General features: G+C 39.6%; 1 protein-coding gene across 1 annotated transcript; it reads right to left on the bottom strand.

Annotated features, from left to right (window-relative positions):
* Window positions 1–4,307: 4,307 nt before the first annotated feature.
* reep5 (receptor accessory protein 5) lies at window positions 4,308–14,120 on the bottom strand. Its single transcript, XM_085464450.1, has 5 exons — window positions 13,892–14,120; window positions 13,514–13,607; window positions 10,197–10,335; window positions 7,234–7,402; window positions 4,308–6,443 (listed from the first exon to the last, which is right to left on the bottom strand). The coding sequence occupies exons 1-5, from the start codon at window positions 14,007–14,009 to the stop codon at window positions 6,394–6,396; spliced, it is 570 nt and encodes a 189-aa protein (XP_085320576.1). The 5' UTR covers window positions 14,010–14,120; the 3' UTR covers window positions 4,308–6,393.
* Between the last annotated feature and the right edge of the window lie 429 nt (window positions 14,121–14,549).

Below are 14,549 nucleotides of genomic sequence, written 5' to 3'. Positions count from 1 at the left end.
CTCCTAACGACATATCAGATGGTTTCCTGGGGGATCACCTCCCAGACCTGGATCAGAGCATCTCTGAGCTTGGTGGCGTCAGATGGACCAAGACGTGATATATCCCAGATGTGTTCTGTTGGACTTAAGTCAGGTGTGGGGGAAGTCAATGGTGTCAATTCTGGTGCACCAGGAGGAAGTCAGGTACCACTGCACCAGTGTTGGTCTAGCACTGGATCCAAGGACTTCATCCTGATATCCAGTTAGTGTCCCATTGCCTGGCCTGTAGAAGTCTGTTCATTTCTCCCCCAGAACATTACTAACCCACCACCAGTGGGTCAGTCATGTAATATGAGTGATGTTACGCAGCATAATGTTCTCCACAGCTTCTCGCATCCATCACTGCTGTAGGACTTGCCAGTTCTAGTATTCTATACAAGGACCTTCTATAGCCCAGTCCACTACTCTTAGGCAAGGCAAGGCAAGGCAAGTTTATTTGTATAGCACAATTCAACAACAAGGTGATTCAAAGTGCTTTACAGAGACATTAGAAACAAGAACAAATAAAAAGCATGATTTAAAATTGATTAAAACAAGCAAATTAACTAACTAATTAACAAACAAACAAACAAACAAACAAAACAGTATATAAAATCAAAACAGATAAAATCAGAACAGTAGATAAAATCAGTAGTTAAATGTAAGTTTTGAAATTTAAGCTTAAAAGTGTGGATTTGGTGCTTTATTCAAATGCAGCTGAGAACAGGTGAGTCTTCAACCTGGATTTAAATAAACTGAGTGTTTCAGCTGATCTGAGGCTTTCTGGGAGTTTGTTCCAGATATAAGGAGCATAAAAGCTGAATGCAGCTTCTCCGTGTCTGGTTCTGACTCTGGGAACTGATAAAAGACCGGATCCAGATGACCTGAGGGATCTGGAAGGTTCATACTGGGTCAGGAGGTCATTGATGTATTTTGGTCCTAAACCATTCAGAGCTTTATAGGCCAGCATCAGAACTTTAAAGTCTATCCTCTGACGGACAGGCAGCCAGTGTAAGGACCTCAGAGCTGGACTGATGTGGTCCACTTTTTTGGTCTTAGTGAGGACTCGAGCAACAGAGTTCTGAATGAGCTGTAGTTGTCTGACTGATTTTTTAGGTAGACCTGTAAAGATGCTGTTACAGTAATCAAGCCTACTAAAGATGAATGCATGGACTAGTTTTTCCAGGTCCTGTTGAGACATCAGATCTTTTATCCTTGATATATTCTTGAGGTGATAGTAAGCTGACTTTGTTATTGTCTTAATGTGTTTTTCTAAGTTTAGGTCTGCATCCATCACTACACCCAAATTTCTCGCCTGGTTTGTGGTTTTTAGATGTATAGATTGAAGTTCTCTGGTGACCTGTAATCGTTTTTCTTTGGCGCCAAAGACTATTACCTCAGTTTTGTTTTTGTTTAGCTGGAGAAAATTGTGGCACAACCAGTCATTGATTTCCTCAATGCATTTACCAAGAGCCTGTACAGGGCCTCGGTCTCCTGGTGACATTGTGATATATATTTGTGTGTCATCTGCATAGCTGTGATAGTTTATTTTGTTGTTGTTTATAATCTGTGCCAGTGGGAGCATGTAGATGTTAAACAGAAGGGGTCCCAAGATGGAACCTTGGGGAACTCCACATGTGATACTTGTCTGCTCAGATGTGAAGTTACCTATTGATACAAAGTATTTCCTGTTTTCTACGTATGTTTTGAACCAGTTTAGTACAGTTCCTGAAAGACCTGTCCAGTTCTCCAGTCGTTTGAGTAATATGTTGTGGTCAACTGTATCAAATGCTGCACTGAGATCCAGTAAAACTAGGACTGACATTTTTCCACTGTCTGTATTCAGACATATGTCATTAAACACTTTGGTCAGAGCGGTTTCAGTGCTGTGGTTCTGTCTAAAACCTGACTGGAAGGCATCGTAGCAATTATTCTGTTTTAAGAAGTAACTGAGCTGTTGAGAAACTGCTTTTTCAATGATCTTACTTAAAAACGGGAGATTTGAGATCGGCCTGTAGTTGTTCATTTGTGTCTTGTCAAGATTGTCCTTTTTCAGTATAGGTTTGATTACAGCAGTTTTTAGTGATTCTGGAAACACACCTGATAATAAAGAAAAGTTGACGATCTGTAACAGGTCTGACTCTAAAGTCTTTGAGACCTTTTTGAAAAAACTTGTTGGCAGGACATCTAAACAGCAGGAGGAGGAGTTCAGTTTACCTAAGATGTCCTCCAGGTCTTTGCTGTTAATAGGTTGAAACTGTTTCATGGTGTTTAAACAGTTTTTTGGTGGACACAGTACATATCCTGGATCTGCTGTTGATGTACCAATTGCTTGTCTAATTTTTTGGATTTTTTCAGTGAAGAATTTGGCAAAGTCATTGCAGGCCATGGTCGAATGAAGTTCAGCTGCCACTGACACAGGAGGGTTTGTTAGCCTGTCAACTGTAGAAAATAAGACCCGAGCATTATGGCTGTTTTTAGTGATGATGTCAGAGAAGTAGGACCTCCTTGCATTCCTCAGTTGTAAATTATAATTGTGAAGTTTCTCTTTATAAATGTCATAATGAACCTGGAGGTTTGTTTTTCTCCATCTGCGCTCAGCTTTCCTACACTCTCTTTTTTCATTTTTCACCAGTGTGGAGTTTCTCCATGGAGACTTTTTCCTTCCAGAGATAACCTTCACCTTAATGGGAGCAATAGTGTCCATTACATTTAACATGTTAGCATTGAAGCTATTGACGAGCTCATTGACTGACCCTCTGGGCAGGTCAGGTGTTAATGGGAAGACCTGGTTAAAAATTGCACTACTGTGTTCAGTTATACACCGTTTTGTGATCACTGTTGTTGATATATTTGTGTGGGCTGAGATTTTACTTTCAAAGAAAACACAGTAATGATCAGACAGGCCCACATCAGACACAGTAACCTTTGAAATGCTCAGGCTTGGAGATCAGTAGGTCAAGAGTGTGTCCTCTATTATGTGTGGCCTCTGTTACATGCTGAGTCAGCCCAAAGTTGCCCAGAGTGTTACTCAGGTCTTTAGTCCCTTTGTCCTGAGGGTTGTCCACATGGATGTTAAAATCCCCAACAATAATTACACAGTCAAAATCAACACAGATCACAGACAGCAGTTCACTGAGGTCATTAAAAAAGTCTGTGCAGTATTTGGGAGGCCTGTAAACATTAAGAAACACAACTTTGGATGGGGCCTTCAGCTGTAAAGCCACATATTCAAAAGACTGAAAACTTCCAGGAGATAGCTGCTTACATTGAAATGATTCATTAAATAAGACAGCAACCCCTCCTCCTCTCCTGCTCGCCCTGACCTCACTGATAAAACTGTAGTTAGGAGGGGTCGTCTCGATAAGAACAGCTCCACTGTTACTTTGGTCCAACCAAGTTTCAGTTAAAAACATAAAATCAAGGCTGTGCTCAGTGATTAAATCATTAATTAAAAATGTTTTCCCAGCTAGAGATCTAATGTTTAATAAAGCCAACTTAAGTGTTTTAGAGGTATTACTTGTCCCCTCGTGTTTGGGAGCAGTCTGTGGCACACAAGGTATGTTTACTATGTTTAAAGATCTTTTAGAGTGCAGCTCTCTGTGTTTTGACCAGGCCACATGTCTCCTGTCACCTAAAAGTACAGAAATTTTAAAACCTTCTAGTAAACAGGGTCCCAGGGTAACTAATCTCAGCAAACCTTATTGCAGTGGCACATGTTGCTATGGTAAATGGACTGATTCCTATATAGCGCTTTTCTACTCTCCTGGAGCACTCAAAGCACTTTATACAACATGCCACACTCACCCATTCAGCACTTTCTTCTATGCTTTTCAGTGCTTCCTAGCTAATATTTGCTTCGATGGATGCATCAGAAAGCACACTGGTATCTTATTGAAGCATCAAACCACTAACCTTCGATCAGTAGATGACCTGCTCTACCTCCTGAGCTACAGCCAGGAGAGGAGTCAAACTTAGAGGAATCTTAGAGGAGTTGAACTACCTTTGCAACCTGTAGGGTCCAAGTCTCGCCTCATGCTACAAGTAGTGACCCGGACTCTGGACTTCTACACAAAAGCAAAACTAGTGAAAAACAGAAAAGAGGTAAAAAGTCAGTGGCCTGTAACACCATTCCTGTTTTGGGGGTTGTTTCATTGTTCTACCTGTAGTGCACCTATTGTTAATTTCATTAACATCAAAACAGCTGAAACTGAATAACAACCCCTTCTGCACCTTAACTGACCAGCTAAATAACCAAGAAGTTTAATTGACTTGAAGCTACACTCTGATTAATTCAATTCAGTTTTATTTATACAGCGCCAAATCACAAAAGCAGTCACCTTGAGGTGCTTTATATTGTAAGGTAGACCTTACAATAATACATACAGAGAGAAAAAACAACAATCATAAGACCCCTCTATGAGCAAGCACTTCAGCGACAGTGGGAAGGAAAAACTCCCTTTTAACAGGAAGAAACTTCCAGCAGAACCCGGCTCAGGGAGGGGCGGAGCCATCTGCTGCAACCAGTTGGGGTGAGAGAAGGAAGATGGGATAAAAGACAAGACATGCTTTGCAAGAGAGCCAGAGATTAATAACAAGCATGATTCAATGCAGAGGAGTCTATCAACACATTTTGAGTGAGAAGGGTGAATGATGAAGAAATACTAAATGTATCCTCCAGCAGAGCAAAAAACCCATTGCAGCATAACTAAGGGAGGATTCAGGGTGACCTGATCCAGCTCCAACTATATGCTTTAGCAAAAAGGAAAGTTTTAAGCCTAATCTTAAAAGTAAAGATGGTGTCTGTCTCCCGAATCCAAACTGGAAGCTGGTTCCACAGAAGAGGGGCCTGAAAACTGAAGGCTCTGCCTCCCATTCTACTTTTAAATACTCCAGGAACAACAAGTAAGCCTGCAGTGTGAGAGTGAAGTGCTCTAATGTGGTGATATGGTACTACAAGGTCATTAAGATACAATGGGAACTAGTTTCTCAGTGTGGATATGGAACAAATGGAAGAAGTAGTCGTAAATCTTTGTTTAATATGTGCACTGGACATATCCTGGTCAGAAATGACTCCAAGCATTACTGGAGGCCAAGGTAATGCCATCCAGAGTAAAAATCCAGTTAGATACCATATTTCTAAGATTTTCAGGGCCGAGTACAATAACCTCTGTTTTATCTAAATTTAGAAGCAGAACATTTAGAGGCCATCCAGGTCTTTATGTCTTTAAGACATTCCTGCAGTTTAACTAATTGGTGTGTGTTATCTGGCTTCATGGATAGATAAAGCTGTGTGTCATCTGCATAGGAGTGAAAATGTACACAATGCCTTCTGTTGATACTGCCTAAGGCAAGCATGTATAATGTAAACAGAATTGGTCCTAGCACTGAACCACGTGGAACTCCATAATTAACCTCAGTGTGTGAAGAGGACTCTCCATTTACATGCACAAACTGGAGTCTATTACTCACTCTAATAGGATATTTTGGTCAACAGTATTGTTGTATTTTTACATCCCTGTACAGTGACAGCTAAAAACACACTAGTAAATGAACTGGTTCTTATATAGCAGTTTTCTAGTCTAACTGAGACCTTAATAAAGCATTTACAGAACCTGTCCTCATTCACCCCCATTTATACAAGCACTTTTTTCCCTCTATGCGTTTCCTACATAAGTGCTCTTTATCAGAGTATAAAGCAACCTAGGGTTACTGTCTTGCCCAAGGATATTTGGCATACAGGCTGGAGCAGACAGGGATCAAACCAACAACCTTCCAATTATTAGGTGACCTGTTCAACCTCCTCACATCCCAGCTGGATTTACACTATATATAAGGCCAGACCGAAAGTGAATAGTTTTAACCTTCTTTTTTTTTCAAAACATTTCATTAAGGGGATATAAAACACACAATTTGTTCCATTTGAAGTCTCTTACTAGTTAACTTAACATCTTTTCAATGAGCTGATCAAACTGGCACCAAATATTACTTAGGCAGCGATAAAGGAAAAACAAAAGAACAGCAAAGTACATGAGTTGTCAGTAAGACCTGAGTCATATCAACTCCTCAACAGCAAACTGAATAATCTCCATCAAATCTGTTGTACGATCATTAACATTAGGAAATGGTTTTAGTAAAGTAGTTTTTATTTGGTTCAAGAAGCATACCAGGACTACCATACAGTTAAACTGAGAGCCTTCCAGAAAAACCAAACAAAACATGGAGCGGCTTTGACTGCTACAGTTTTACATTTAATATCACAGGCATGAAGCTTACAGATGTGTTCTGAATAGGTGCTGTAAAAACTGACATTTTCAAGGCAAAATTTCTTCAATGAGTCAGCTACAGAGCTGGCACTGTGGACAGACTTCATTCTTAGGAGCTCTTCTTCTCCTCAAATATGAGGTTTGCTGTGGCTTTCTTAGCTGTGGACAAATCACAAACAAATACAAAGATACTGTCAGTGAAACGTAGTACATCAGCACTGCAGATGTTTGACTTTAGAAACCTGCAAAATGGAATCCAAGATCAACTTAATTTTAATTTACAACTACAAAATATAAACATGTCTACTATGAAACTATTTTAAATTATGGCCCACCCCTAGTTTTGGGGATTTGGACCTTGTTGTGCTGTTGTTGTGTACGTTTGGTACAGTGGATGATATGTGAAAATCTCCTGTATTTTTTACTGAAAATGTTTCAATCCTTTTTTTCTGTTTTTGGTTGACTTTATTATTGCCATTTTTTTTAAATAACTGAAATGTATACAAATTCACAAAATTACTCCCAAGCTAGAGAAAGAACTCAAGTTGGAGTATTGTCTGAGGTTTGCTGTTCTTACATTTAGCACACAACATGTTTCACTTCAGGGATGCTTAGTAGCTGCCTATCCAGGCAATGTGGGAAGCAGGACACGTGTTTCTTCCCTCTCGTAAGAGGGAGACCATTATCTGCATTACACTCACATGAATACAAAGTGGTCTCTGCTAGGAGGTTTAAGTCTGTTTAATATCTAAGGAGCTTGAAAAGAAAGGCCAGTAGACTTTTTGAGTTTCTTGAAGACGTTTCACCTCTTATCCGAGCTTAGCTAGCTGAATGTGAGCAGCTACAGTTAAATCTCTTGAAGGCAATTTTTCATTGCATCTTAAATAGGATCTGATATATCATTTAGGCTCTTTTAGCAAACACTACACAATTATGATGATTTAGTCACCCTCATCCTTGAACTTGTCTGCAGCTTCTGACGCCTTGTCCTTGATGTTATTCACTACATCATCAATCTTGGCCTCGTTCTTGAGGAAGAATGGTCGAATGATGCGGTTATATATCTGCACCGATCCATTAGAAGGAGTTGGAGCCATACACCACACCAAGAAGGCACACTGGGGAAAAAAAACAAAATTTCTCTCAAAAAATTAAAACAGGTATAGAATTTGGCACTAAACAGAATAATAATAATATAACTTTCAGGCATTATGACCACCTGCCTAAATTGCTGGTCCCCCTTTTGCTGCCAAACCGGCCCTGAGTCATTGAGGCATGGACTCCACTAGACCCCTGTAATGATTTTGTTGTATCTGGCAGTATGATATTAGTAACAGAACTTTTAAGTCGTGTAGGTTGGGAGGTGGGGCCTACATGGATCGGGCTCGTTTACACATTACATTCTACAGATGCCCGACAGGATGAGGGGAATTTTGAATCCAGGTCAGCACCTCAAAGTCATTGTTGTGCTCCCAACCATTTCTGCTTTGTTGCAGTGTACATTATCCTGCTGAAAGAGGCCCACCCATCAGGGACTACCGTTTCAATTAAAGGATGCACACGGTCTCGTACAATGCTTAGGTAGGTGATATGTGTCATGGTAACATTCACATGGATTTCGGGACTCAAGGATTCCCAGCAGGGAATTGCCCAAAGGATCATACCGTCTCTGTCAACTTGACTTCTTCCCTTAGTGCATACTGGTGCCAGGTGTTCCCCAGGTAAGCAACACACACACACACACACACACACACACACACACACACACACACACACACACACACACACACACACACACACACACACACACACACACTAGGCCATCCACGTGATGTAAAAGAAAATACGATTTTTCAGGCCAAATCACCTTCTTACATTGCCTAGCGGAAAACATTCAACATGACCCTGACTGGTCTGTGGCTTTGCAGCCCGATGCACAACAAACTGCGATGCACAGTATCCTGACAGCTTTCTATCATAACCAGCATTTTTTCCCTCTCCTATCATGACCAGCATTAATAGCAATTTCAGGTACAGAAACTCATCTGTTGAATTGGACCACATGGGCCAGCCTTTACACGTGCATGAATGAGCCTTGGATGCTCGTGACCAATGTTCCCTCTAAGCTGCGCGCGTGTGCAATTGCGCACTGCTGGCACGGTCGCTGCGCACAGAAAATCTGCGTTGGGCACAAAAAAAAATCTAACCTGAATTGAAATTAAAATTAATACTTTAAAAATTCTTTTTTGCAGTGTTAGTCAATAAGCTACTGGCTGCTCCCGTATGGAATTAGCACGATGCCACCTTATCCCATAGTCCAGCCAATAATGCGATTCACATTCGTATATACGCAGCTAATCAACGTCATTGACAGTCTATGACAGCGTCCTTATGTGCCGACACCGGTGTTTTAGCTAGCAAAGCAGCGTGGCTGATGTGGAGTGAAGCCACTTAATGACAACGTGTACAACCACTGGAGATGTGAGCAGGACAGACGGAACAATTGACGGAAAAAGTGTGGACTTTATACCAGTTTTTAAATTGTGTTGATAAAACCAGAGTTATAATAAAAATGTATCTGCAATGTTTGGTTTTCTTCCTGAATACTATCGTTGTTTATATTTACTGCGGGAAGAAACGGTAAAAACTGCATTTTATAAGGAAAACACTCAAAAGCATTCTCCGCCTGTGAGCAAAGACAAAACCAGAAAACCCCACCCTTTCTTATTGGTCGAAAAATGTACCATATCTACCAATCAAAAAATGATATGGCAACAAGGCATTTAATTGTTTAGGAAGGGGGGAAGTTTTAGGAGTAGAGCGGTGTTTTGAGATGTGAGAGATTTGCGACGTTTAGCGAAAATCTTGTGTAGTTAGTGTGTAGTGTAGTCGATAGTTTTGTTGTGTGTGTCAGAACAATGAGGCGACTGCTGAATGTTACAGGTGTTACAGCAGTGATACATCTCCTGTTGTCAGGCCTGCAGATATCAGGCTGTTGTTCTCCTTCATCTCATAGTGGACAGAAATTATTTTTTTGGACTGACACAAATAATTTGTGTGGCATCAGATTTGATGCAGAACAGCTGATTGTTCTGTAAATAGTTTGAAATGTTTGTTTAAAAAAACGCCTTGGCTGCATTTTAAGGTAAACAGCTGCAAAAAAACTTTGTTGTTTGCATAACTCAGTTACTTTTTTGAAGAAGTAACTATATCATTAACTGCCCAACATTGGTCATTATATACTGTATTTTGCTGACAGAGAGTTACAGGACTGTCTCCCAGACCACAGACTCAGACTCATAATACAAGTCAGAGCTTTATAAAAATAATATTAAAAAAAAAAAAGAAAGTTGTGTTTTCAAAAAATACTACACAGGTCACGAACAAGATTTATTTAAATTTTCATTGTAAGTGGGCTAAAGCAGTTAATTAAAAGTAGTCTAGCATAAATGTAAATGCTGTAATTTGATTATTTTAATAAACCATGTAACTTGGATGGATTTGATGCTGGCGTGACCACAGTGCACACGTCTGCTGTTGCTCACAGTGGTCCAAGGGACCGCTCAGGGAGTTTGTGTGTTCGCTCAGACACATGAAAAATTAGAGGGAACATTGCTCATGACCCTGTTGCTGGTTCACTACTGTTCTGTCCTTGAACCATTTCTGATTGACACTGACAACTGCAGACTGGGAACATCCTACAAGAGCTGCAGTTTTGTAGATACACAGACATCACAATTTGGCCTTTGTCAAACTCGCTCAAATCCTTGTAACAGATCAACTTCAAGGGCAAAATTTTTATTTGCTCCCAAGAGATTCTCCGTGTTATTTACTTCACCTGTCAGTGGTCAAAATGTAATGCCTTATCAATGTAAGTGCCAGGAGGACAGGCACAGAGACCAACTGGATTACCTTTCCAATATAGTAGAATGGGAACCAGGAAAGGAAGATGTCAGCAAAAAACTCTGCCACACTGAAGACTCCATACACCACCCAGTAGGTCAGCCACTTAGTATCATCATCTTTGGTGGCACTTTCAATGGCCTTAATCCTGGGAAGAACAAAGACATGTTTGGTACTTCTTTTACACATACCTGTAAGCACTGTTCTGTAAGGACCATGAATGTGCACATGGATCAAGCTCATATCTCGCTTTCAATATGCAGCATGTATTGATGTATTCAAGCATCAATAATAAATTGAACAGACAATACCACCTTGTGAATGCATAGGATGAATACACAGAAATCGGCCTGTTAATCAATGGGTCATGAATTTTCATTTTCCTCCAGTAGTACCAACACATCCATTATATGTCATTAATACTTAAACTCACTTAGTCTATATGGCCATTTGGTGAAAACGTGCATGTTGAGGTGTTCACAGAATACATCACAACAACATTTATACACACCATTAAGAATTTATCACACAAATGAGGGGTTTATAAATCTTACAGCAGTGGTTTGATTTATTTGTGTGACTACAAGGCACACAGACCATGCCATGCCTTCCAATATTACAGCCATACTCGTCATTTTCATGGGAGACTAATGTTACAATCAGTTTAACTCATATGTGAAAAGGGTCAACTCTGAAACAAGTTGTTTTTTTTTATTCTATTATTGAAAAGCACCAGAACTCTACAGTGATGAAACAGAAGCTACAACATTTTGATCATGCTGTTGATACAGATTTTGTCTAATTTAGACATTTCGTTGCCATTTAAAATTATTAAAATGAAGCACAGCTACCATGCTCCACTTGCAAGGTGTCGCCTGGGATTCACAGTATTCACAGTAGTGGACAGCCTGAACTACAGCCTTTTCCAATTCTCATCCTAGCTAATCAAGCAACCAACCAAACTTTTTTAACTCTGCTGCTCAACCCACAAATGCATTTTCCTTACAAATGTAGTACTATTTAAGGGGGGAATAGACAGGATTTCCAACACCACAAGATTTATTGCAACAAACAGAAACACTGTTACACAACTAAGAAATAATCACGCAAACACCCAGGCAACCATGTTGCAAGTAATGGCTTAACTTTTAAAGAGCTGCTAGCTCTAGAGATTTCAGTTTAGTTTCGAAAGGATGAGTCATTTCAAATAAGATTTACAAAATCAGGATAAAATAACCTGTTATAAACAGAGTTACAGTGAAGATAACATATGTTTGTACAAATAAACCTATGCAGATTATTAGCTCCACTCTGAGCTTATTGTTTAACATTATTACTCTTTTCTTCTCTTGTACCAAATAATGTAACACCCATACTTTTGACTTGAGAAAATACTGATATCTTAAGATTAATAAAATGTATCAAATGTTGAGGACAATTCTGGTTACTTTCTATCAAGCTGTTTCTCAAAAAACTTGAGACAAGGAAAACATTCATAGTGACGGCAGCAGGCCAACATGTGACACTATGCTGACTGCATGTAGTATTAGCCCTGAGATTTTACTAGATAATATCACAATGATAAGAACTGTTTTAAAACTTTTGATGACAAAATTTTTTAAATGCTTTCTTTGTAAGTCACAGGGGAAATCCACTAACTTTATAGATGAAGTTCAGTTTACAATTAATAGATGATAAATCTGTGTAGGTTCTCAGTCATCCAGATCATGGTAATCTTTCAGTTCCCAGAACTGATGAAGCTTCAGAACTGAAGAGTCTTGGATGAGAGCTGAAGCTTCTTCAAGAATCTCAAAGTAGTCCAGTCGCTTTTCTTTCCAACTGCCTTAGATTAGTAGCCCGTTAAACATTTTTGTAACTCTGTGCAAGAATTGCTATAAAAAAGGCAAAACCTTACATCGCTGATACCCCGTTATGATGAATTATTTCCATGGGTCAAATGAAAATAGATCATCTATATCTATCTAGCAATGTTCCCCTGTGTTAGCAGATGTTAAACCAAAAAGCTAGAAGCCAGGGGCTAATTAAGGGCTAACTACGGCAATAATTGATAAAAAGTCACCTCACATTAAAGAAAGTTCCTGGTTCAAAACTGGGCCTGTCTCAGTGTTGGGCCTGTGATGGACTGGTACCTTGCCTCTTATCCCATAACAGCTAAGACAGACTGCAGCTCCCTGTGACCCCAAATTGGATAAATGTTGGGACGTTGACAATGCAGGAAGACTCAAATCAGCAGTAGGGCTGGGTATCGTCACTGATTTCAATAACTGATTTGGTTCCGATTCACAAGGTCCCCATTCGATTCAATTCAATTTAATTTTGACTCAGACAGTCAGAAATATTATATTCTAATCATTTATCAGAACATATCCATATTTTTATATCTATGTGGGCTATAAAAACAAAGCTGACACTTGTGAGACTTAATCAGAAGTCTAAGCATCACAGCAGATGTACTTGTGATCGTGGAATTTCTTTATTAGGGGAGCTACAATATCTAGAGTCGTAACCAGTGAAGATGTAAAATTATTAGCAAGAAAATCGACCTCTGTGGGAGTAGAGTTCAGGTAGCTGCTCTGCACTATGCTGGCACATGGCATTGAAGAAGAGAAGAGTGGATAATTTAAATCCTTAAACTTCATTACAACACTTTTAGAGAAACACCTACTGTGATGAAATCCACTCCCCACTGCTGTGTAATGACTTATTGTAAATTGAAATGTTGTTAGGAAATGATAAGACAAAACTGGTTCTTTTACATTTTGAGATAAGCCAGTTGAGTATAAATAAATTAAATACCATCAATGAATCATTTGTTTACTAATAGGGACTTAGAAGACAAAGACCTATACAGTTTAATAATCCACAGTTCACTGTTTTACTCTTTGGTGCAGTTGTGGATATTATATTGTTCTCCCTTTGTGATTTTTTTAATGCTTAAATTGTTCTTTTTCTTAAAACTAACATTTTTGTAGGTGCTTATGTATTTTATTGTCATTGTTTGTTTGCGGGAAATGATAATTAAAGACTGGTGGAGGGCAAACGCACTCAAAAATTAAAAACTTTGCACAAAAAAGAAGCTTAAATATTAAGTAAGCCTACAGATCTATATCCTTTTGGAGCTTAAGCGCTACAATACCCTAAATAAATCTCACAGGTGTGGTCATCTCGATTAAAGGAGGTTGTCCTTAGCGCTGACATGAACGCAGGCCTTTTTATAGATTCAGTGACTTGAAAGCACAACGACAGGAGCAAATAACAGGCGATTAAGGCCATTTCCAAGTGTTCTGAGAATAACATATACTTACGATATGTAGGCTGGATACAGAAACCCGATGAGGTTACATAGCAGGGAGGCTCCGTATCCAAAGACCAAGTAAACTGCGATTACACCGATGACAGCTGAAACACATCACACCACACAATTGTCAAGATTTTCTTCCCACGAATACATTAACCGGATCATACCTATATACCTATGTTACAACCAGTAACTACATTATGGAGACTACTTTTATAGTATCGAGCTGGTGATGTAAAATAAACACAATTTCTTTTGTTAGCTTATGGCTAAAGGAAACTGCAGCTAAATGTGAGTCTGTCCATCGGGCTTTTATTTCCTTTATCTATGCGTCCCTCAGTGATGCGGACAGCCTCTGCCTCTCTTTCCACCCGTCAACACTCACCGAGAGCAATGTAGGTCCTGCTTACTCCGACTTTTGCTTCCACCTTTGCCAGGGCATCTGTCAGCAGATTCTTTTCATGGAGAAAATTTTCAAACCTTTCTCTGAGCCCCTGCGCCATGGCTGCACTTCCTGCTTAGCGATGATGAATTACGAAACGATCAGAATCAAACTGCGCCACGCCTGTAACCTGACACGCCACTGTTCTCAGACCCACGGGCGTCAAAGTCAGAAGAAGGGATGTGTGGCACATGCATCAGATCATATCCTTCAAAATAAAAGCAATGGCGCTGTAACGCAAACAACCACTTAGTACAAAAAAACAATAATACAGACAACTGCTAGTAGGTCGATGTTTTGTGTGTGTGTGTGCTGCGCGTTTAAAATAAAAACAACTGGCACTGTTCACATGCTCTGTTAATTATATGCGGTATAATAATTAATCAAGGATAAAATGTGTATTTCCCACTATTGCATTAGATTTTTTTCTGACAATTGTAGGGAGCATGCAAATTTACTTGAACAGTAAAAGCGGAAGTAAATGTGGTTACATGTACTAACTGCAGTGAACTTGATGCAGCTGGTAGCAACCAAAAAAAGGATGCGGGTTGATTCCACCAGTCTGTAGTCTTACAGGCATTGCAATAGTGTTATATACTCG

This window comes from Copadichromis virginalis, linkage group LG7 (assembly GCF_057382275.1).
Source record: "Copadichromis virginalis isolate Kocher_CV1m ecotype Utaka linkage group LG7, C_Virginalis_male_GT1.1, whole genome shotgun sequence".
NCBI classification, from domain to species: Eukaryota; Metazoa; Chordata; class Actinopteri; order Cichliformes; family Cichlidae; genus Copadichromis; species Copadichromis virginalis.
This window is presented reverse-complemented; position numbering and strand designations above follow the sequence as displayed.

Coding starts and splice junctions, on each gene's coding strand:
- reep5 (XM_085464450.1), bottom strand. CDS start 14,009: ATGGCGCAGGGGCTCAGAGAAAGGTTTGAAAATTTTCTCCATGAAAAG. Junction 13,608..13,891: donor CAGGACCTACATTGCTCTCG/GTGAGTGTTGAC, acceptor GATGTGTTTCAG/CTGTCATCGGTGTAATCGCA. Junction 10,336..13,513: donor CTGTATCCAGCCTACATATC/GTAAGTATATGT, acceptor TGTTCTTCCCAG/GATTAAGGCCATTGAAAGTG.